Source organism: Schistocerca serialis, chromosome 4 (genome assembly GCF_023864345.2).
Source record: "Schistocerca serialis cubense isolate TAMUIC-IGC-003099 chromosome 4, iqSchSeri2.2, whole genome shotgun sequence".
Lineage (NCBI taxonomy): Eukaryota > Metazoa > Arthropoda > Insecta > Orthoptera > Acrididae > Schistocerca > Schistocerca serialis.
In genome coordinates this window covers 382,807,127-382,832,521 of record NC_064641.1, presented here as the reverse complement: position 1 = coordinate 382,832,521, position 25,395 = coordinate 382,807,127, and the positions used below count along the sequence as shown (strand labels likewise).

Below are 25,395 nucleotides of genomic sequence, written 5' to 3'. Positions count from 1 at the left end.
AAAGCCGCATTGGACATTAGTAAGTAGTCGTCGAGATTCAAGAATCCAGACTAACCGAGCATTAACCATGCGCTCCATCACCTTACAGACACAGCTTGTAAGAGAAATGGGGCGGTAACTAGAAGGAAGGTGTCTATCCTTCCCGGGTTTGGGTATAGGAACAACAACGGCGTCACGCCAACGCCTGGGGACTTGACCGTCGGTCCAGACGCGATTGTAGGTATGAAGAAGGAAGCTTTTGCCCGCTGGAGAAAGGTGTGCCAGCATCTTAACGTGAATGGCATATGGCCCCGGAGCAGAGGATCGGGACAGTGCAAGCGCACATTCGAGTTCCCGCATAGTAAAGGGGGCATTATAAGTTTCCAGATTCAGCGAGTGGAAGGAAGGTCGCCGAGCCTCTTCTGCCTCTTTCCTGGGAAGGAAGGCAGGGTGGTAATGGGCGGAGCTTGAAACCTCCGCGAAAAAGCGGCCAAAGGTGTTGGAGACAGCCACAGGATCAACAAGGACCTCATTACCTGAGGTCAGGCCAGGTACCGAGGAGTGGGCCTTAATGCCCGACAGCCGGCGCAGGCTACCCCAAACGACGGAAGAGGGAGTAAAACTGTTAAAGGAGCTGGTGAAAGAGGCCCAACAAGCTTTTTTGCTGTCCTTGATGATTCTACGGCATTGCGCTCGGAGTCGTTTGTATTCAATACAATTCGCCAACATAGGATGGCGGCGAAAGGTGCGTAAAGCACGTCGTCGAGCACAGATAGCGTCCCTACAAGCCTCATTCCACCAGGGGGCAGAAACGCGACGTGAAGAAGAAGTAGTACGAGGAATGGAACGTTCGGCAGCATTGATAATAACAGCCATGAGGTATTTGACCTGACTGTCACAACTGGGAAAATCGTGGTCCGGAAAGGTCGCCAGGGAGGAGTAAAGTCCCCAGTCAGCTTTCAGTATGTTCCAGCTCGAAGGACGTGGGGATGGGGTGTGGTGCAGGAGACGAACGACACAGGGGAAGTGGTCGCTCGAATAGGTGTCAGAAAGGACATACCACTCAAACCGACGGGCAAGAGTGGTAGAACAGATCGAGAGGTCCAAGTAGGAGTAGGTATGAGTAGAGTCCGAGAGGAAAGTCGGGGCGCCGGTATTGAGGCAGACAAGATTGAGATGGTTGAAGACATCCGCCAAGAGTGAGCCTCTTTGACAGGATGCAGGAGAGCCCCAAAGGGGATGATGGGCATTCAAGTCGCCAAACAATAAGAACGGCGGGGGAAGCTGAACGATCAGGTGCATCATGTCAGCCCGACTAACAGCAGATGACGGCGGAGTGTAGATGGTACAAACTGAAAAAGTAAAAGCAGAAAGAGTAATGCGGACAGCTATTGCTTGGAGTGGGGTGGTCAATGGGATGGGATGGTAATAAACATCGTCCCGAATGAGCAACATGACCCCACCATGAGCTGGGATACCGTCCACAGGGGTGAGGTCATACCGCTCCGAGGTATAGTGGGTAAAGGCAATACGGTCAGTCGGGCGCAACTTGGTTTCCTGGAGACCAAGGACGAGCGGACAGTGCAGGCGGAGGAGCAGTTGTAATTCCTCCCAATTAGATCGAATACCTCTTATGTTCCAATGAAATAACGCCATCGCTAGTCAAAAAGTTGGGGGAACAATACGGGGGAAGAGCTGGTCACCTCGATGGCCGCGGAGGGCCAGGTTGCGAGGGAACAACGCTACAACCGACGGGAGGCGGATCCAGTTCCATCGACTCATCGCCAGCTGCGGCCGCTGTCCCTGATTGTGTAGGAGGGGCCACATCATTTGCCGACGAAAGGCCGGCGGAGCGCCTGGCAGCAGAGCGTCCCGGCGAAACTGTGGACGGCCGGGAGCAGCGACTCACGGATGAAGTGTCAGACGAAACGCGCCGGGGTGGAGAGGGGGATAGAGACTTCTTCTTGGAGGCCTTCTTGGAAGGCCGAGGAGGCACAGGGATGGTGGGCTGGACCCGAAGAAGGTCCTCACGCGTGGGGTCCGTTTTGGAACGCTGGACCTCGGAAGCTGGGGTCCGGAACGTTTCCCCGATGGACGCCTGAGAAGAGGTTCGCTTCTCAGGTGGCGTGGGGGGAGGAGGAGGAGGAAGGGTGGCCCCTGGGGCAGAGGGGGTGGGGGCCACGGGGGAGGAGGATTTGGAAGGGAGGGATTTGGGAGGCGGAGGCAGAGCCCCTGATGGGCAGAGGAGGCGGAGGGGGGACAGGATAGGGGTGAGGATACCGCGGAAGGAGTGGACACAACTGAGGCAAACGAAGTGGTCAATGGCACGGGATGAAGGCGGTCATATTTCTTCCTGGCCTCAGAATAAGAGAGCCGATCCAAAGTTTTGATTTCTTGTATCTTCTTCTCCTTCTGATAGGCGGGGCAGTCTGAAGATCTAGGCGAGTGGACGCCAGGACAATTAATGCACCGAGGTGGTGGGGTGCATGTATGTTCCTCACGAAGAGGACGTCCACAATTGCCACAAAGGGGCTCAGCCTCACACCGTAACAACATGTGCCCAAAGCGCAAACACCTAAAACAGCGCATAGGAGGCGGGACGTAAGGTCGCACGTCGCACCGGTAGCACATCACCTTTACCTTCTCCGGGAGAACGTCCCCCTCGAAGGCGAGGATAAAGGCCCCGGTGTCGATGCGACGGTCTTTGGGGCTGCGCTGGACTCGCCGGATGAAATGCACGCCGCGGCGCTCCAGGTTGGCCCTGAGCTCCTCATCAGATTGTAGCAGGAGGTCACGATGAAAAATAACCCCCTGCGTCCTATTTAGTGCCAGATGTGGGACAATGGATACTGGGATGTCCCCTAGGCGGTCGCACGCCTGGAGCGCCGCCGACTGTGTGGCGGAGGTGGTCTTGATAAGAACGGACCCCGATCGCATCTTGCTGAGAGCTTCGATTTCCCCGAAGACGTCCTCAATGTGCTGAACAAAGAACATGGGCTTGGAGGTGGCGAACGTCCCCCCATTGATTCGAGAACAGACCAAATAGCGGGGGAAGTACTTCGCCCCAAGCCGGCGGGCCTGTCCCTCCTCCCATGGAGTGGCCAAGGGGGAAAGGGCAGGAGAACCAGAACTAGAAACGGTACCTTTTCTTTTGAAAGACTCGGCCGCAGAGCGACCTGATACGTGTTGACGTTTCATCTGCGAAACGTCCGCCCCGATACCACCCACTCCGACCAGGGGCTCTCCCCACGGGCGCCACCCAGCCGCAGCAAGGGCCACCTGGCAGGATGACCATTGCCGGGAGTCCTGATGCCCCAAGGAGACGAGCATCTACTCCTTGGCCGACGTGGGGAGGGTGCAGCTCAGGTATCGGCAGTACGATCCCTGTGTTGTCAGGGGACTACAACCTAGAAGGTACATGATGACCCCACCACAACGGGCTGGCTACTGTGCTGGATTTCTGGTGCCATGGAAAGTCCATCATGATCGCTGGTGCAGATGGAGATGCACTATGGGCATAACTTTGACAACCCATCAGGCGTTTAGGCCCAATTTGAGGAATAGTGGGTATGGTTACAACGCCGGTGCAATGCTGAGTGCCAAGGTCTTAGTGCACTTAGGACCAGTGGTACACCATGTAAGGTGTCCTTCCCCAAAAGGCTCGTTCTTCTGTAGAATTTTGAAAAATGGAGGTCAAACCCCAAGGGGGACCATCACATAGAAGGCCGAAACGGTTGAAACTCCTTTTAGTCGCCTCTTACGACAGGCAGGAATACCTCGGGCCTATTCTTACCCCAGACCCGCAGGGGGGACATTGAGATTGGTCCCATATAAGCAGCAGTATAAGCATTGAGATTAGTAATTTCTGGGCCAAGATAAAGTGAAAGTTCTTTGACATCTTGTTTGATACACAGTGATAATGGTATAAATATTTTGCATAGTTATTAATAGTCAGTAATGTAGCTTCTGTTACAAAATAAATAAATATTTTAATTGAGAAAAGACAGCCATAAATATGAGTCCAATTATTTTCTGCAGTGTGTAGGAAATAGTTTGTTTAAAATGGATTCCATTTAAACTGAACCCAGTTTGTTCCCTATCTTCCATGATTTGTCTGTTCTTTTTCAATCTCAGTACCAGTCTGATTATTTGGTGATTATATATATTTCATTTATCATTTTCAAGCCAAGATTTTGCTACAGTGATGCACAGAAATCAGTGGAAACATCACACAACAAAAAACGGAACCTTTGAATAATAAAAAAAAAGTTCTTGCATTTTATCAGATTTCAGAGAGCCATTGAGACACCTCTCAAATTTCGTGTTTCTGTTACTGAAAGCTATAAAAATGTATCTGTCATGGCATGCATTTTGAATCCAAAGCAACTATTTTGCGCACTAATCAAATTTACAAATAAAAAAGAAATAAAGTATCAGTGATGCAAATATCAAAATAAAAAACAATATGATGTAATGAATATATTTAAATAATATAAAAGTGCTCACATGAAAGTAGATAAACATACGTATAAGTGGTTTTGTGAACGTCACAGCAAGCTTAATCTACTTGGAAAAATTACAGTCCTGGGGAAATGTAACACTTAGCTAAATGGAATTTTTAGTTATAGCAACTACTCCAGTAGAGCACCAACACAAAGAATAACTACATTAAATAAACTTCTGAAAAATTAACTGGGGGCTATACTCACCGTATTTGGTGGACTAATGTCCCATAAGCTGATGACAGCATTAAATAAGGATAAAAATATAAGATTTCATTTCAGTAAAATCATAATACCTTAATAATATCAATGAAAATAATCAATTTCTGAAAATTTAATGTAATATTCAATTAAGAAGCCTACTCACCATGCAGTGGCATGAGAACACACATATAAAAGGTATTAAAATTTGCAAGCTTTCAGATCCAGTGGCTCCTCCTCTTGGCACAAGGGTTGAAGGGGATATAAGAGGGGTCAAGGAAAAGGACTGATGAGGTTTAGAAAAAGAGGCAGAGTTTAGAACCTTTTCCTAAACTGCAACAGCCCCATTCCTTCACTCCCATTTGTTCCCCTCCAACCCTACTACCAGAATAAGGTGCCACCGGCTCCAAAAGATTGCAAAATTTTAATACCTTTTATATGTGTGTTCTCCTGCCACCATTTGGTGTGTAGATTTCATACCTTAATTAAATATTCACAAAAAAATTGAAATTTTCATACATAAATTATAATACATACTTGTTTTTCGATTGTCTCATGAACTGCTGAATTTTCCGAGCTGCTTGATGCTGTCGTCTCTGCGAATATGTGCGCCTACACAAAATGAAAGGTAAAGAAATTTAGCCATTGTTTTTGATTGTTGAGTAATTCAGTTCTTTTGGGGAAGTTGGAGGTAACATTTGGTCACTTAAAATTCTGTACCACTCTTGGTCTCAGCATGTTGTAGGAAATAACAGTTGTGTATACATTTATTAATAACTTCACCAGGTAAAAAAGTCACACAATACCAAAACATATTGAACTTCCTTCTTTCACTACTATATAGGCTACAGTTAAGGCTCATGAATTTCAGTTGTGTACTGGTATGAAATTGTGCACAAAACAGCTTAACATTGTGCTACATTATTCATACATTTTCTGCCTGAAAAAGAAAAGTAAATATGGAGCAACCTTGACAGTTAACAAATTTGTAGTAAATTGCTAGAAGTATAAGTTAATTCATACCAATAATTTTCTACTGTTAATTAATCATTATAATCTAAGCTTTGTCCTGTACTAGATAACCTCTGAGTACCTTTCAAGAGTCTTCTCAGTTGTAAAGTCCAATGATATTAAGATCTTTTTCAAGAAATTTTGTCTGCAAGATTCCCAGCTTAGTTGGTTCTTACTTTCTGAGCTGCAAGAGTACACATTTGAAATTTTTTGTATATTTGCAGTTTGTTTGTACATTTTCAACCTTTTTTGAGTCTTTTGAGTATGTTTGGACAGGGATTCTAAACTGTCACTGAACTTAAACTAGAAATCTCATGACCAAAATAACTCGTATCTGTATACATCTTCAGCATTTCATTCACATTTATCTGTTTCCCATGCTTGTTTATTCTGCACAATCTGCGCCATAAAGAAGCACAAATAATGAGTGATGCAGGCTGTATAGAAATTCAACATTCGCAACATTCCCTGTTTGAAATGTATGCCTGTAATCAATCAAGGATTAGTTAGGTATAATCTTACATACAGTAAGTGCATTGCAGCAGTGACAAGATATCTTTGAAGAATACTGCAGAGATTAAAGAAATGTAGTCTGTTCAGTCAGCTTCCATGAAATATGTTACATTGCAGCTATGGCTTAAGGTTACATTTTTTCTATGGCTTCTCTTTATTAATTTCATTGCAGTGGTTCAGTGATATTAACATTTTCTTCTTTTTTATGGAAAATGGTGAACATACATAATCTTTTGAAGTGAGTAACTTCATGAACTACCAAAACACACACACACACACACACACACACACACACACACACACACACACACACACACACACACACACAAACTCGAACTGAACCCCCACAGACTGTGTTAAATCGTTTTCCTTTTTAGTGTCTAGTAGCTCTCCTATTGCCAAGTTAGTGCCCTTTCTCCTTCCTCTGTCAGAAGCTTTCTCCATTCTGAATCTCCTATACCTGTGAACCACATATTTGATTTTTGAATATATCACTGTTTCTGGCTATAGTTCCAGATCCTCTTAATTGCCCAGTCATGATCTATTTTGTATATGTGACCACACAACAGCAGTCTTCTCTTTCTAGTCACTGATGTTACTGGATGTATTTGTCTACACAATGCTTTACTAGATCTTAATCACATCTGATGCAGTGCTCTGCTTCAGTGCTAATTGCTTTTGGAGGTTACAGCTTACGAAAAAGACAAATTACTTGGATAATGAAGGATTGTTTATGAAGGTTCTGTGTATACTGATCATCACAGGGACAGAGTAAAAAAGAAAGAAAGATTTTTAGGAATTGTCATTACAGCTTAACATGGAGGCAGAAATACCTACACCTATAAGCATGACTTCTCAGAATTACACATCATTGACAAAATCATTAGCACCATTAAGAGTTGTAGCTATGAAACACTGGTAGTCATAATAAAAACATTCTGCTTTTGCAGAAGTAATGAACTAAAAACAGAATTTTGGGAGGCAATGAAAAAAGTTAGAATCATTAGCAAGTAAATCTTGAATGTCATCCAAATGAAATTAAGTAGGGTACTCTGGACTGAAACTCTACAGGCTGGAAATGTAAATGAGAAGTATGAAGCTTTAAAAGACATCATTTTAAAGTACCATTCCAAAAGTAAGAAAAGCTGCAGACTTGAGCACAGTGGACTACCAATGAAATATTAGAACACCACAAGAAGGTTCAAGAACTATGACAGTTGCATGAAACTAGAAGTATAAAGTGTTTAAAAGTGAGTAGAGAGAAATAATAGGAGAGGCAAAAGCAATAGCAATTATGATGGCCACACAAAAAGAAAAATGATAAGAAGAAAGAGCTAGCAATGTAAATTATGCTGAAAGAAATGACAAAAACTGATCCAAGAAAAATACACTGATCCAAGAAAAATACATATATCAAGACAATGCAAATAAGTTTCATAGTGGTTACAGAAGGTAGAGGAATAGCAAATATCTTCAGTGTTAACTGTACAATTAAAAACATTAAATAACTAAAAAAGAAAAGATCAAATGTACTAATAAAAACATACAGTGATTGCACAGTATGTTTTTATTAGTACATTTCTGAAGTTAGTCATGAAAGTAGAAATAAGAAAACTATACAGAATCTTGGGGATTGTTATAATGACGAAATTCCCAAAAAGCTTGAAGACTATCTAATAGTAATGGAATATTACAGAGTTAATGATTACAAAACAAAGAATCTGTAAATAATATTATATATAAATATTATGTTATCAACAATAAACAAAATTGTTGCTCTGAGTAAATACCAGGTGCTGAGAATCTTCATTCTGTCTCTAATACATACACTCACTGTACACTTTTATTTTACAGGATGAAATAAAAATCAAATCAACATTCAGTCTAAGTTTAAAATGTTATAACTGATTGCTTCGTGTTACAGCCAATTCTACTGGATCACCTCATCAAAGTACATAAATTTTTTATCTCAGACAATTTTCACATAGAGAGGAGAAGTCAATGATATTTGTTACATAATCATTTTTCAAAGCAAAGCTGTAGGCTTGTCTCTTAGCTATTTCCTTCAGGTGATTAAGTTTTCTAATTCCTGACTTGACGTTCTTACAAAAGGTAGCTATATCGCCGACAGAGGTCCCACAATTGACATATACCCACTTGAGTTTGAAGCCCACCCTGTAGCAATCATTTTTTCTACTTGGTGTAATATCTTTCTCCATTCTTAGATTTCATTTCTCAAAACACGTTTGAAAATAAGGGAAGAAAGTGTATGATGATGTCCAACACCATTTTCAATCTCAAATGATGCTGAGATCTTAATGAAGAATTTTACTTTCAACAAGATCTCTCTGAGTGTCTATTCTAACATGTTCCTAAACAAATAACCCATTCCAAACCGTTATAGAATTTTAAATATTGATAATCTACTGACTCACTTGCTCGCTTAAAAATCAACAAATATGAGCATATAGTTGTACCCCACAACTGTCATGCCCCTTACAACGTTCATTGCCGCCCCCCCAAACCAAAATAGAAAATCTCGTGTAGGGAATGGATCATGCTGGCTGCCATTCAGATTGTACGATGACAGCTCTCCGAATATCCTCCAATTGTGCAACTGTTACATAAATAGTTCTTGCATTTTGTAAATTATGTCTATCACTAATGTGTCCCATCAGCTGTTTTGTTGTTTTAAAAGCTACTGATAAACTGAATACTTTCTGTCTGACTGTATGTGTCAGATCTGACCTGGGAAGGTTCAGGGGTAGACTGATTAACAGCAGTTTTAATTTCAGTTTCAAGCAGTTACATTTTTACTTAAGTATTGAGCCAAAAAATTTGAAGTTGGAGTCTGAAAGATTGATAAAAATTCAGCACATTGTTCTGGAAGTCCTCATCAATATGTTCAGACTACTGTTTTTGTTCTAGCTCTGCCTGTTAAGGTCACACAATTATTTTTTGTAGGTATACGTCTACAGTTCTGATATAAGAGGTGTGATAAAAGAGTGGGAATTTTTTTTTAATTTTGTAGGCTTTATACATACAATTTTATAATTTTTTCCATCTTGTCAGTACGCATGTTCCTGAAGTAAGTTTGGACTGTCAGCAGTTTCAAACATTTAGTTTACTGTTTACAGTCAAAAAGGTTATATGTGTTTTCAAGTACTCAGTGAACCTTTAACTTCAAAAAACATGTATCAAAGAATTTGTATTAAATTTGGCTTGAAAATGGAATAAACTGCAGTGCCACATTATAAATGTTGACTGTGGCTTTGACAAATCTACTACGAGTAAGACAAGAGTTTATGAGTGGTATAAACATTCCAAAGACGGCCGAGAAGATGTTGATGACAACAACCACCCTGGGTGCCCTAGCACTTCAATTACTGACAACAATGTGCAGTATGGAAGAAGTACAGAAAATGGTTCTGGAAAAATCACTGAATCACCATCAGAGAGGATGCTGATGATGCCGGCTAATCATTTGGTTCGGGCCAAGCAATTTTTTTGGATTTAATGGTCATGAAACATGTAGCAGCAAAGTTTTTTGTTTTTTGACCAAAAAAGACATCACACAGGCATCACTCAGGAATTGCTGAATAATGTCAACAATGATTCAGAACTTCTTACAGGTGATGAAACATGGGTGTATGGGTATGACGATGAAACCAAAGTCCAATCATCACAATGGAATCTGCCTGAAGAGCCAACATGCACACACATGGAAAAAAAAAGAAACCGACATGTTTAAAAACATGTGAAGGTTCTTCTCACTGTTTTCTTCATTTACAATTGGACAGTGCACCTGCCTTATATGTTCAATCAGGAATACTACCTGGAAGTTATGCACCTTCCATGTGATGTAATCTAAAGAAAACGGCCAGAATTGTGGTGAAACCTCCTGTGGAAACTGCATCACAAATGAATGCTTCTTCATGATTTTTTTGGCAAAGAAACTGACCATTAAGTTGCCTCAGTCACTGTATTTGCTGCACATTGTCCCCTGCAACTTCTTTCAATTCCAAAGGCTGAAGAGCACCTTGAAAGAAGATGTCATTTTACCACTATTGATGAGATAATAACAGAATCGCTGAAGGAGCTGAACACCATAATGACAAGTGACTTCCAGAAGTGCTTTCAAGATAGGAAAAAGCACTGACACAAATGTATTATATCTGAGTGGGATTACTTTTAAGGGTACAGAGTTGATGCTGATGATGAATAAATAAAGTTTCTTTAAGAAAAACAAAAATTCCCATTACTTTTTTTATCACACCTGACATGCTGAAATCCCTGCGTCACAAGAGAAGTGGAGGCACTGGAACATGAAGGTGGGCATATCAAAACTGAAGTGATAATGTAAAAAGTGAAAATCAGTCATGGATCAGTTTCAACTTTTGTACAACATTTTGAACATGACTTCTGCAAGAGTTCTGCAACTTCTGACACACATTAGAAATCCCTGCTGAACCAAGGCAGAAGCAAAAATTTGTTAGCTGTGTCAGGCCACTCTGGATGGGTTCTTTAGCTACCATGAGTTAGTAGCAGGTGCATCACTTTGGCCCTGAGTCAAAGGAGCAAAGCAAGCAGTAGAAACATGGATGCACCATTGCTGAAGAAGACAATGACCCAACCATCATCAGGCAAGCTGATGCAACAAGTGTTTTCTATGGCATAGTGCTAACAGATTATGATGGGGTGAAACCATCGCAGGAATATGCTACCAAAACCTCCTGATGAAGTTATGGGAGCCTTTCAGGATGAAGCACCATGGAAAGCTGTCCAAGAGGTTCTATTTTTCTCCATGACTACAACCACAGCTCATTCTGAACATGGCACATTCACACATTCTGCTTCTTTGAGCTATAAAATTTTGCCTCACCCTGTAATCTACCGATATGGCACTGAGTGACTTATTCCTCTTTCTTCGGAAGAAGAAACCATTGCATGACACTCATTACCAGAATGTCTGTGATATGATTTTCATGGTCTGATGTTTCCTGAACAGTAAAATGCAGATGTCTACAACCACAGACTCTGAAAAGTCATTCATTGTTGGTCAAATTGTGTCATACTGAAAGATGAATGTGTAGAGAAGGACTAATATTGACCCTAGTTTCATGGTCACAGTTTGATATTTTTGAGGTGATAGTTAAAAATACACTGTATGATTAATCTATATATTCTTATTACTCATATACAACACATTGAAATTGTCATGCTTCTTTACTATATTGCATTTTTTCCAGGTAACTGTTATGCATACTGCTGCATTGCCCAAGACATAACTTCATAATCTAGGTTTCAGTTTTCTTCCCTGAAGGTATTGTGCTTCTAGCTTCCCATTGGTTCTCAGAGGCAGTGGCAGTCAAGTTCTTGGATTCAAACTTCCAATGCTGTTGACATTCTTTCAAAAAATCTACAATAGCATTTAGTTTTTAATATGTCATACCTGTGGATAATATTGTTATTTTCTTAATTCTTCTTGAGAGGGAGGAAATTAATCTTACAGACAAAGTGGCCTGAGCCAGACTTTGCATCTCTTTCTACTTTGACATTCATTATTTCCTTTCTTTATTTCCTAGCTATTGTTAAATGGTTTACAAAATACTGACACCTTTTGAAGTTTGAATATAATATTTCTTGATTCATTAGGTCTGTTATGTTATTTGCATTGACTACCTTTCCAGTTCCTTGCATTAACAAACACTGACAATTGAGTTGTTGTTCAGTATTCCATTATAGTATAAGTATTAACTATTTACGTCTTTGGAAAATATCAGTTATCTTAAATGTAAAATAATACTGGTTACACTTCTAGTGTAGCTTTCAGTAATTACAAGGTGGTCTCCAACCATACAAACCTGTAGCACAACACCAATAAACTAGACAGTTTGAGTTAAGGTCATATGTTGATGGTTATTTTCTCAATGAACCTACTATCTAGATGTTCTGTTATCATATTTCCTCCTTTTTCATGTTTTGTCAACATTGTTTTCCTACATACAATACAAGATGTAATATGTAGTTTTTTCCTTACTTCCAATCATGACTTCCCAAAATAGTTACAGACAGCAGCTCAGTATTTACTGCAAATCATTTCAACACCAGGTTTCATTAGGAACATTCAACAAAACCAAAGACCTCAAATGGAGCAGTGCTACAACTACCTAAGATGGGCACTGTTTTCTCTTAAACAGTGTGTTTCTTAAAAAGTATTGGAAAAAATGATATAATGAAATAAAACAAACCACCTATAAGTTTATGCCTGGAAATGAGCACTGTTGAGATTTTGGTCACTTTACTTTTGAATGTAGTGCAAACTGTACTGTTGTTGAAGCCCATTACTCACTTTTTATTGGCTATGATTATGCCTGTACACAGACAATTGATTGTAGCACTGCTGACAATCAAAGCAGTTTTGTGTGAAACATTTAAGAAGCTTGCATGTTGGTTGAAGTACCGGACTCACATGTGGGAGGGTGGGATTTCAAAGCCACATAAAATGATCGACCTTTGTGTTTTCCATGGTTTCTGTACTTTCATTAAATGAATAATTGGACGGGTGTTTGAAAAGGACTTAGCTGGCTTCCTTCCACAATCATCTTATCTGAGCTTGTGCTTTGCCTCTAATGACCTCATCCTAGACAGAATGTTAAACCAACATTTGTTTCCAAAATCATGTCTTTTCTTACCATGATTCTACCTGTATAAAAAAAAGGTTAACAATTTCATAAAACACCTAAAGAATTTTAACATTAAAAAGAAATCTTATTATTCTGTTTAAAAATGTGTACGGTATTCTGATATGGTTTATTAGCCAGTGGCGTTATTCGATACATCCATGATGCATGTGCTGACTGACAATGACCTTACTATATTCCATTTGAAAAAACTGTTCAGCATACTATTTTCATGACTTGGTGACTTGGGATAATTCAAAATAAGGGCAAGGGCGGCACCTAGGGCTTGAAAAGTTTCAACAGTTAATGATGTATGAGTATTATGATAAACAAGAAAGAAGTGTATAAAGAATTGCAACTTTCCAAAAACATTAAAATGATACTAAATCAAAATTTTGCATGAGAAATGACTTTATTCACAACAGTTAAATGTGTACGAGCTCTAAGACCACACAACCACCACACCAGATTACAATTTCACTAATAGCTCCTAAGACAAGGTGGTGGTGATTCACAGATCAGAGACCATATTTTATTTATGGACTCAAACAAACTAAAATAATAAAACAATGGAAAATCCAGGATGGAATACAACAGAATAATGAAAAGCATATTTGCTACTCATCATATAGTGGAGATGTTGGGTCGTAGAAAGGCACAGAAAAAAGACTGTCAGAAAGTTAGCTTTTGACCAACAAGGTCTTTTTCAAAATTAGACAACATACAAACATGTGCTCACATATGACCACAGTCTCTGACAGCTGGAGCCAGACAGCGAGCAGCAGAGCATTTTGGGAGAAGCAAATGGATGGGGTTAAGGAGGTGGCTGAGGTGGGGAGGGGACGGGATAGCAGGGTAAGGGTGGGGGACAGTAAAGTGCTGTTGGGAGAGTACAGGGATGAAGTGGAGAATGGGGCACCTAGGTGTAGTCAGGAAGTTAGAGGGAGGGTGGGGAGGTTAACAGGAAAGCAGAGAAGTAAAGACACTGGGTGTGTTGGTGAAATAAAGTGCTGTGCAGTGCTGGAATGGGAACATGGATAGGTTTAGATGGGTAAGGACAATTATTAACAAAGGTTAAGGACAGGAGGATAAGGGGACTACAGGATATGTTGCAAGGAGAGATCCCACCTGCGCAATTCAGAAAAGCTGGCTTTGGTGGTAAAGCAGTCATTGAAATAAAGGAAGTTGAGTTGGGCAGTATGCTCAGTAACAGGGTGGACCAGTTGTTTCGTGGGCACAGTTTGTCAGTGGCCATTCATACGGACAGACAGCTTGTTAGTTGCCATGCCCAAGTAGAATGCAGCTCAGCGGTTGCAGCTTAGCTTGTAGTCACATGATTGGTTTCACAGGTAGCCCTGTCTTTGACGGGATGGGTGATGTTTGTGACAGGACTGGAGTAGGTGGTGGTGGTCATGGTGGTGGTGGAGGGAGTATGTATGGGACAGGTCTTGCATCCAGGTCTATTGCAGGGATATGAGACATGAGGCATGGGGTTGGGAGCAAGTGTTATGCCATCTTTGAGTAGGAGGCCAACATTGAGAAAGGTGGCTTGATGGGTTGAGAAGGAACAGGTGAAGGAAATGGGACAGAAGGTGTTGAGGTTCTGGAGGAAAGTGGATAGGGTGTCCTCATCCTTGATCCAGATCACAAAGATGTCAGCAATGAATCTGAACCAGGTGAGTGGATAGGGATTCTGGGTGCTTAGGAAGGGCTGCCTTAGATGGCCCATGAATAGGTTGGCATAGGATGGTGCCCATAGCCATATCCCAGATCTGTTCTAGATCATGCCTTCAAAGGAGAAGTAATTGTGGGTGAGGATACAGTTGGTCATGGCGACTAGGAAGGAGGTGGTTGGTTTGGAATCTGTCATGCACTGGGAAAGGTATTGTTCAATACTGGTAAGGCCATGGGCATTAGGGATATTAGTGTAAAGTGAGATGGTATCAACAGTGATGAGCAGGACACCATGTTGTAAACGAACAGGAACTGTGGAGAGTCGGTGGAGGAAATGGTTGGTATCTTTTATGTAGGAGGGTAGCTTGTGGGTAAGAGGATGAAGGTGGTTCATCTACAAGAGCAGACCACAATGGGGTGTCCTGAGTGGTTCAGTTTATGGACTTTAGAAAGCATGGAGAACATAAGAGTGTGGAGAGTGGTAGGGGTGAGCAGAGACATGGACTCTGGGAAGAGGTTCTGGGATTGGCATAAGGATTTCAGGACGGACTACAGATCCTCCTGGATTTCTGGAATGGTGTCACTATGGCATGGTTTGTAGGTGGATGAATCTGACAGCTGGTGGGGTTTGCCATGTAATTCTTGTGCCAAAACAACAGTCATGGAGCCTTTGTCAACAGGTGGGATTATAATGCCAGGACCAGTTTTTAGATGGTGGATTGCAGATCTTTCTGCGGATGTAAGGTTAGTTTGCATGTTGAGGGATTTGGAGAATGATGGTGAGGAAAGGTTCGAGATTAAGAAATTCTGGAATGTTGACAGGGGGTTATTTGGGGGGCAGTGGGGGTGGACCACGATTGGATGGAGGAGTGAACTGAATCAGGCAGGGTTCAGCATTGGTTCTTTGCTGAGTCCGATTGGTAGGCTTGGTGGTGAAAAAGTGTTTCCACAATAAGGACCTGGAGAAGGTGAGAAGGTCTTTACCAAGTCCTCCATGGTTGAATTTAGGGGTGAGGCAAGAGGTGGGGCCTTTGGAAAGGACTGATATTTCTGCAGCGCTAAGGCTTTTGGAGGAAAGGTTCATGACTGTTTCGGGTCTGATTAGGTTCCAGATTCTGTGTGGTAATGGAATGGAATTTTGGAGGGTGGGGTAAGTGTAGTAGGTCTGTGAGATAGGATGAGGGGGTGTGGGGGAGGTTTGGAGGTTGTTATAGAGGTGGTCAAAAGTGGTAGTCCAAGATGGTAGTAGGAAGCAAGCAGATTGGGGAGTTTTTGGATGTGGCGTTGTGCATGTTGCTCTAGTTCTTGGAGGGCAGAAGTTTCAATGTGTGTCATGGAATCCAGGCTTTTGGGATTACATAGCAGGAGAATTTTACAGATTGAGAGAAGATATTGTAAGGAAGTTTGGCCTGATTGATTCGGTTTTGCAGGAATATGTTGGTGAGGACTAAGGATTGGCAGAATCTGAATAGATGTTGGTCATTGTAGAAGGAAGGGTGGCAGCCGGAGATGGGTAATTTGATGGTAAGGCCATTTGGGGGATACCCACAAGCCAAGAAACAATGCAGGAACAGTATGTGGGACTGTGTTCTGGCTGGGGATAAGGAAACTTTTCTGTAATGATGCAGATGGAAGGAGCAGGGATCCATAGTGGTAGAAACAATGTATAAAAATACATAAATAACATAGAATCTTCACAAAAATACACTCAAACACATCTGAAAAAATACAAAAAGGAAGAAGAGGCTGAATATGAGGAAACAAGATGAAATCTGAGGCAGTAGACCAATGGTGAATGGTGAGAACCAACTGAAATCGGTGTGAAGTCACAATGTGATCAAATGAAAAATAAAAGTATTTGTAAAGAGGTTTGCAGGTCTGTTGGTGGATAAGTACCAAAAGGGGGATGGTAGAAGTGACTACAATACGTAAAATTAATAGGTGTGAAGTGGAACAGAGAGGGGAAGGAGTGGGAGGTAGAGAGGGGTTGGTAGGATGAGATACAAGCTGGTGTGGCACAAGAAATGTGTGGGAAATAACACATGAAAATACACAAGGGTGATGCAGGGAGAATGATCAACATGTAGATATAGGATTAATAATATCGGCAGATGTAGTGTGGGACATAAGATGTTGCACCAACAGTCATCGATGTCCTGTATCAGTCTGTTGGTGCCGCCAAGACGGTTAATACAGTGTGGCTCGCAGGTAGAGCATGGCATGCACTTTGTAAGGTGAAAGAACACAGGAATGAAGAGAAAGGAAGATGGACACTGAGGGACACTGGGTATAGAAATGCAGTAGAAAACAGTAAAAAAAATAAAACAGCATTGGGTTACGATGGAAGAAAACCCATCAGGCAAAATCAAAAAATGTGACAATATAATGAAAAGGATAGCTGCTACTTGCCATATAGCGGAGATGCTCAGTCACAGAAAGGCACAGCAAAAAGACTGCTGGAAAGTTAGCTTTCAATCAACAAGGCCTTTTTCAGAAGTAGACAACATACACACACGCACACGCTCATGCAAATGCCACTCACACACACATGACCACAGTCTCTGGCACACTGAAGCCAGACTGTGAGCAGCAGGATTTATGGAAGAGGAATCCAGGTAGGGGTATGGAGGAGGCTGAGGTGGGGAGGAGAAGGGATAACAGGGTAGGGGCGTGAGACAGTAAAGTCCTGCTGGGAGTGTTCAGGGATGAGGTGAAGAGTGGGGCAGTTAGGTGCAGTCGTGAGGTTAGAGAGAGGGTGGGGAGAAGGGGAGGGGGGGGGGGGGTAGCAGAAAAAGAGAGAAGTGAAAAGAATGGGTGCATTGGGGAATAGAGGGCTGCGTAGTGCTGATATGGGAACAGGGAAGGGGTTAGATGGGTAAGGACAATGACTAACGCAGCTTGAGGCCAGGAGGGTTGCAGGAATGCAGATTCATGTGGCACAGGCTGTGAAGCAGTCACTGAAATGAAGGATGCCATGTTGAGCAGCATGCTGAACATCAGGGTGGTCCACTGGTTTCTTGATCACAGTTTGTTAGTGGCCATTCATGCGGACAGACAGCTTATTGCTTGTCATGCCCACATAGAATGCAGCACAGTGGTTGCAGCTTAGCTTGTTGATCACATCCCTTTACACCAACATTCCTAATGCCCATGGCCTTACTGCTATTGAGTACTATCCTTCCAAAGCCTAATGGATTCCAAACCAACCACCTCCTTCCAAGCTGCCATGACCAGCTATATCCTAACCCACAATTACTTCTCCTTTGAAGGCATTACCTACAAACAAATCCGGGGTACAATTATCGGCATCTGTGTAGCACCATCCTATGCCAACCTATTCATAGGCCATCTATACAAATCCTTCCTAAACACCCAGAATCCCAAACCCCTCACCTGGTTCATATTCACTGATGACAGTCTTCATAATCTGGATCAAGGTTGAGGATGTCCTGTCAATATTCTTCCAGAACCTCAACACCTTCTGTCCCATCCGCTTCACCTTGTCCTACACAACCTGTCAAGCCACCTACCTCAATGTGGACCTCCAACTCAAAGATGGCTACATGTCAAATCTACCAACCATGAGCAATTCCTCCACTTCGACAGATGCCACTCATTCCATATCAAGAAAGCCTTCCATACAGCTTAGTCATCCACTGCCATTGCATCTGTAGTGACAAGCAATCCCTCTCAAAGTACACCAAGAGTCTCACTGAGGCCTTTACAGATTGTAATTCCCCCATCCCTCCTAAACCTCGTACAAAAAGAGATCTTCCCGGTCTTACCTTTCCAGTCACCCCAACACCTCCCAAAGCCCCACCATCTGGCCATAGAGAAGCATTCACCCCATGATTCAGTACCCCCCCCCCCCCCTTCCCAAGGACTGGAGCAACTGAGTTACATTCTCTGCCAGGGTTTCAATTACCTCTCGTGATGCCCTGAAATGACTATCCCTCCAACTCCTCCCATAGTGGTATTCCGCCGCTCACCGAACCTACACAGTATCCTTGTGCATCCCTACATCACACTCGCTCCCAACCTCTTACCTTATGGCCCATATCTCTACAATAGACCTAGATGCAAGACCTGTCATATACATCCTCCCACCACCATCACCACCTACTGCAGTCCTGTCACAAACATCACCTATCCCATCAACGGCAGGGCTACCTGTGAAATCAGTTGTGTGATCTACAAGTTAAGCTGAAACCACTGTGCTACATTCTACTTGGGCATGACAACCAACAAGCTGCCTATCCGTATGAATGGCCACTGACAAAATGTGGCTAAGAAACAACTGGACCACCCTGTTGCTGAGCCATGCAACCCAACACAACGTCCTTTATTTCAATGACTGCTTCACAGCTTGTGCCATCTGGATCTTTCCCACTAACACCAGCTTTTCTGAATTGCACTGATGGGAACTCTCCTTGCAACATATTCTACACTCCCATAACTCTCCTGTCCTTAACCTTTGTTAGTCATTGTCCTTACTCATCTAGCCCCATCCCTGTTCCCATTCCAGAACTATACAGCCCTTTATTCTACCAATGAACCCAGTCTCTTTACTTCTCCACTTTCCCACTAATCCCCTCCCCAGTCATCCGTCTAACCTCCTGACTGCAACTTTCTGCCTCACTCTCGACCTCTTCCCTGCACGCTCCCAGCAGCACTTTACCATCCACCACCCCGTACCCTGCTATCCCTTCCCCTCCCCACCTCAGCCACCTCCTTATCCCCACTCAGCTGCTTCTCCCATAATGCCCTGCTGCTCGCTGTCTGGCTCCATCTGCCAGAGACTGTGGTCATGTGTCTGTGAATCGCGCCTGGATGAGTGAGTGCATGTGTGTATGTTGTCTACTTTTGGCAGAGGCCTTGTTGGCCGAAAGCTAACTTACTGACAGTCTTTTTGCTGTGCCTTTCCTCAACTCAACATTTCCGCTATATGGTGAGTAGCAACTATCCTTTTCTTTATGTTAAAACTAAACAAATAAATTTTCACAATAATGATGTGTGGGAGGATCTAAATCCTCCCCAGCAAACATGGAAGCAATGTATGAAGCTCACTACAGTAACAATTCACAGACAGCCATTACAGGAGGTGGACACAAAGGACATGAACATATTACAGGACAAAATGAAAGGTGCCATCTATCAATAATTTTGTGACAAATTATCCATACTATTCAGAATAACCCCCCCCCCCCCATGAACCACGGACCTTGGCGTTGGTGGGGAGGCTTGCGTGCCTCAACGATACAGATAGCCGTACCGTAGGTGCAACCACAACGGAGGGGTATCTGTTGAGAGGCCAGACAAACATGTGGTTCCTGAAGAGGGGCAGCAGCCTTTTCAGTAGTTGCAGGGGCAACAGTCTGGATGATTGACTGATCTGGCCTTGTAACACTAACCAAAATAGCCTTGCTGTTCTGGTACTGCGAACGGCTGAAAGCAAGGGGAAACTACAGCTGCAATTTTTCCCGAGGGCATGCAGCTTTACTGTATGATTAAATGACGATGGCGTCCTCTTGGTTAAAATATTCTGGAGGTAAAATAGTCCCCCATTTGGATCTCCGGGCGGGGACTACTCAAGAAGACGTCATTATCAGGAGAAAGAAAACTGGCGTTCTACGGATCGGAGCGTGGAATGTCAGATCCCTTAATCGGGCAGGTAGGTTAGAAATTTTAAAAAGGGAAATGGATAGGTTGAAGTTAGATATAGTGGGAATTAGTGAAGTTCTGTAGCAGGAGGAACAAGACTTTTGGTCAGGTGAATACAGAGTTATAAATACAAAATCAAATGGGGGTAATACAGGAGTAGGTTTAATAATGAATAAAAAAATAGGAGTGCGGGTAAGCTACTACCAACAGCATAGTGAATGCATTATTGTGGCCAAAATAGACACGAAGCCCATGCCTACTACAGTAGTACAAGTTTATATGCCAACTAGCTCTGCAGATGATGAAGAAATTGATGAAATGTATAAGGAGATAAAAGATATTATTCAAATAGTGAAGGGAGATGAAAATTTAATAGTCATGGGTGACTGGAATTCAAGTGTAGGAAAAGGGAGAGAAGGAAACATAGTAGGTGAATATGGATTGGGGCTAAGAAATGAGAGGAAGCCGTCTGGTAGAATTTTGCGCAGAGCATAACTTAATCATAGGTAACACTTGGTTTAAGAATCATGAAAGAAGGTTGTATACATGGAAGAACCCTGGAGATACTAAAAGGTATCAGATAGATCATATAATGGTAAGACAGAGATTTAGGAACCAGGTCTTAAATTGTAAGACATTTCCAGGGGCAGATGTGGACTCTGACCACAATCTATTGGTTATGAACTGTAGATTAAAACTGAAGAAACTGCAAAAAGGTGGGAATTTAAGGAGATGGGACCTGGATGAACTGAAAGAACCATAGGTTGTACAGAGTTTCAGGAAGAGCATAAGGGAACAATTGACAATAATGGTGGAAAGAAATACAGTAGAAGAAGAATGGGTAGCTTTGAGGGATGAAGTAGTGAAGGCAGCTGAGGATCAAGTAGGTAAAAAGATGAGGTCTAGTAGAAATCCTTGGGTGACAGATGAAAAACTGAATTTAATTGATGAAAGGAGAAAATATAAAAATGCAGTAAATGAAGCAGGCAAAAAGGAATACAAACGTCTCAAAAGTGAGATCCACAGGAAGTGCAAAATGGCTAAGCAGGGATGGCTAGAGGACAAATGTAAGGATGTAGGGGCTTATCTCATTGGGGGTAAGATAGATACTGCATATAGGAAAATTAAAGAGATCTTTGGAGAAAGGAGAACCACTTGCATGAATATCAAGAGCTTTGATGGAAGCCCAGTTCTAAGCAAAGAATGGAAGGTAGAAAGGTGGAAGGAGTATATAGAGGGTTTATACAAGGGGGACGTACTTGACGACAATATTATGGAAATAGAAGAGGATGTAGACGAAGATGAAATGGGAGATATGATACTGTGTGAAGAGTTTGACAGAGCACTGAAAGACCTGAGTCGAAACAAGGCCCTGGAGTAGACAACATTCCATTAGAACTACTGACAGCCTTGGGAGAGCCACTCCTGACAAAACTCTACCATCTGGTGAGCAAGATGTATGCGACAGGCAAAATACCCTCAGACTTCAAGAAGAATATAATAATTCCAATCCCAAAGAAAGCAGGTGTTGACAGATGTGAAAATTACCGAACTATCAGTTTAATAAGTCACATCTGCAAAATACTAACACGAATTCTTTACAGACGACTGGAAAAACTGATAGAAGCCGACCTTGGGGAAGATCAGTTTGGATTCTGTAGGAATGTTGGAGCACGTGAGGCAATACTGACCCTACGACTTATCTTAGAAGAAAGATTAAGGAAAGGCAAACCTACGTTTCTAGCATTTGTAGACTTAGAGAAAGCTTTTGACAATGTTGATTGGAATACTCTCTTTCAAATTCTGAAGGTGGCAGGGGTAAAATACAGGGAGTGAACGGCTATTTACAATTTGCAGTTATAAGAGTTGAGGGACATGAAAGGGAAGCAGTGGTTGGGAAGGGAGTGAGACAGGGTTGTAGCCTATCCCTGATGTTATTCAATCTGTATATTGAGCAAGCAATAAAGGAAACAAAAGTTCAGAGTAGGAATTAAAATCCATGGAGAAGAAATAAAAACTTTGAGGTTTGCCGATGACCTTGTAATTCTGTCAGAGACAGCAAAGGACTTGGAAGAGCAGTTGAACAGAATGGACAGTGTCTTGAAAGGAGGGTATAAGATGAACATCAACAAAAGCAAAACTAGGATAATGAAATGTAGTCGAATTAAGTCGGGCGATGCTGAGGGAATTAGATTAGGAAATGAGACACTTAAAGTAGTAAAGGAGTTTTGCTATTTGGGGAGCAAAATAACTGATGATGGTCGAAGTAGAGAGGATATAAAATGTAGACTAGCAATGGCAAGGAAAGCGTTTCTGAAGAAGAAGAATTTGTTAACATCGAGTGTAGATTTAAGTGTCAGGAAGTCGTTTCTGAAAGTATTTGTGTGGAGTGTAGCCATGTATGGAAGTGAAACGTGGATGATAAATAGTTTAGAGAAGAAGAGAATAGAAGCTTTCGTAATGTGGTGCTACAGAAGAATGCTGAAGTTTAGATGGATAGATCACATAACTAATGAGGAGGTATTGAATAGAATTGGGGAGAATAGGAGCTTGTGGCAAAACTTGACTAGAAGAAGGGATCGGTTGGTAGGCCATGTTCTGAGACATCGAGGGATCACCAATTTAATATTGGAGGGCAGCGTGGAGGGTAAAAATCGTAGAGGGAGACCAAGAGATGAATACACTAAGCAGATTCAGAAGGATGTAGGCTGCAGTAGGTACAGGGAGATGAAGAAGCTTGCACAGGATAGAGTAGCATGGAGAGCTGCATCAAACAGTCCCAGGACTGAAGACCACAGCAACAACAACAACAACAACAACAACAACAACAACAACATTCAGAATAATCTCCTTCCAGAAAGACAAAGGATCTGCTCTAAGGATGATGGGGTGCCACTTCACCTTCCATATCTTATATGACAATACCTGACCCAAATTTTTAATGACTGATGTATTGGTCAAAGAGATTTCATTAGCCTGGCCCAGTGATCATCTGAATTAATTCTTGAATTTCATGGGATTGTAGTACAGCTCTCCCATTGAGAACATGCATGTGACTACAGACAATGGCTGCCAAATGTGTTTGCAGGAATTAATGAGTCATCGAGGGGACCTGAAGAATGTGTTTAACCTGTTGTGTCAATGGACAGATGACTCCTGTATGCCATAGTGGCCCATATTTCAACACATTTTTGTTTCCAGACTCATAATCACTAGATTTTTTTTTTCTTTTTTTGAGCTTTATGAATATGGGAGACTTGTTTAAACACCATCTTTGCACTTACTATGGAAGATTAAGTTTGCTGAGATGGTTAGATGCAGTTGACTCAAGTAGACTGTGTAGACTGTGTGTCGCACTAATCTACAATGGTTGACCGTGGCAAAGGGTGGTAAGGTCTTTTGATGTGACTTCATTGTCATCCACAACTGTTAATAACACTGGTTTGTATTCAAGACTTTCCTACACTTTTTGTAGCTATCACTGCTGTTTATAGGTAAGTATTTGGGCTGTACAACAACAATGTTATTAGCATGGCATTGATATTTATTATAGGTGCAATTATTTAGAACTTTAAAGTACTATTGTGTAAAAATTTTTAGAAGCAAGAAGAGTTTTACTAAAAGTGAGTGCTCAGAATTATTTCAATGAAATTTTTTAAAAGCCTATTCATATATACTTTCCAGTACATACCCTATCCAGCTACGTCACATGTGAGAATATATTCAAAAAAAGCATTTTGGCTATGGACTGACACAATAGATATATAAAAAAGTATACCAAATGAGGAACGAAGAGTTTTGGTTTAATACTGGATGGTCTAAATTTCATTCTCTGTAACTGTTAAGTAGGAATGAAGTCTAATGTCAAACCATATGTCTGAATGAAACAACAGAAATACTATTTATTAATACTGACCTTTACAGAAGCAGTAGCTACATTTCAATAAAAACTTCTACATATTCCACAAAGCAGTTCTGTCTTTACGCATACTTTTATATGAGCAGATGCTTCATCAGTCCTCAAAAAGATTTCCCAACCTATTGTAGCCACATCAAAATCCTGTAAACTCCTCACTGGCACAACAGCAGTGCAATGCTATTTTGCTTTGTGTCCTTTAACCAATTTCTCTACTATGACTGTGTTTTTTGAAATTGTGCTCCAAAATGAGATTTATTCTGACCACTCTACCTATCCCATCCAAAGTAGCTTTCTCCACATGTCTAAGTCTCTACCATACCATCTTTACTCACTTTGTTGTCACAGAATTCTGTTGTTAGTATATCATTTGCACAATTTTTCCACAGCAGCTAGCTATCAACATCTACCCAGCCCCATTACCAATGAAACAAATATCATCAAATGAAATTTAAACTATGGTAATGCTGTTTCATTCTTCAGTGCATGTGAAAGGACTTTTCTGCCATCTACACTAGCAATAACAAAAGTAACAATCTCAGAAGAGACAGACGAGGTTCAATATTCGTCTTATATCCTATTTCAGTATTGGAATTATACCACATTTCAATGAAAATTATACAACACACAATGTAAAAGCTTTGGATAACAGCTATGTTTGCTCTAGATATTTAGTTCATGTACCAAAACTTCAGAATTTTACAGAGGGAAGCTATTTTTACAAGATACAGATGGCTCCACCACTTAGCTTAAGCTAATCCTCCACTATGTTGTATACTCTCCAATTCTCTCTAATTATACACTGACTGAAAAAAATTCACAACACCAAAAATAATTAAGGTATAGTAATGAAATTTCAGGAATACATTTGTCTAGGTAACATATGTAAGTGACTAACGTTGCAAGCTCACAGGTTCATGTAAGTGCGATATAAGCCATTCCAAATGGGAAATGCTGGTACAGTAATAACCATTGTAACTGCCAAAATGTTGAATGAAAGCACGTAAATATGCATGCAAGTGTTGTACAGGCACTGGATGTCAGTTTGTGAGATGGAGTTCCATGCCTGTTGCACTTGGTTGATCAATACAGGGATGGTCAGTGCTGTTTGTGGATGATGCTGCAGTTGTCATCCAATAATGTCCATATGATATGTCCATATGATCTGGTAATCATGAAGGCCAGAGCAACACGTCAACAATCTGTAGAGCATGTTGGGTCACAACATCAGTGTGACCAAGTAAGGTGGCCCAGT

At 41.7% G+C, this 25,395-nt stretch overlaps 1 protein-coding gene across 1 annotated transcript in view; it reads right to left on the bottom strand.

The window, feature by feature from the left end:
• LOC126474866 (calmodulin-binding transcription activator 1) overlaps positions 1 to 25,395 on the bottom strand; it is a 1,815,894-nt gene that overhangs the window by 53,582 nt on the left and 1,736,917 nt on the right. Inside the window, exon 28 of the mRNA XM_050102346.1 lies at positions 5,220 to 5,294. Coding sequence (XP_049958303.1) covers positions 5,220 to 5,294 — 75 coding nt within the window. The remainder of the gene's footprint in view (positions 1 to 5,219; positions 5,295 to 25,395) is intronic.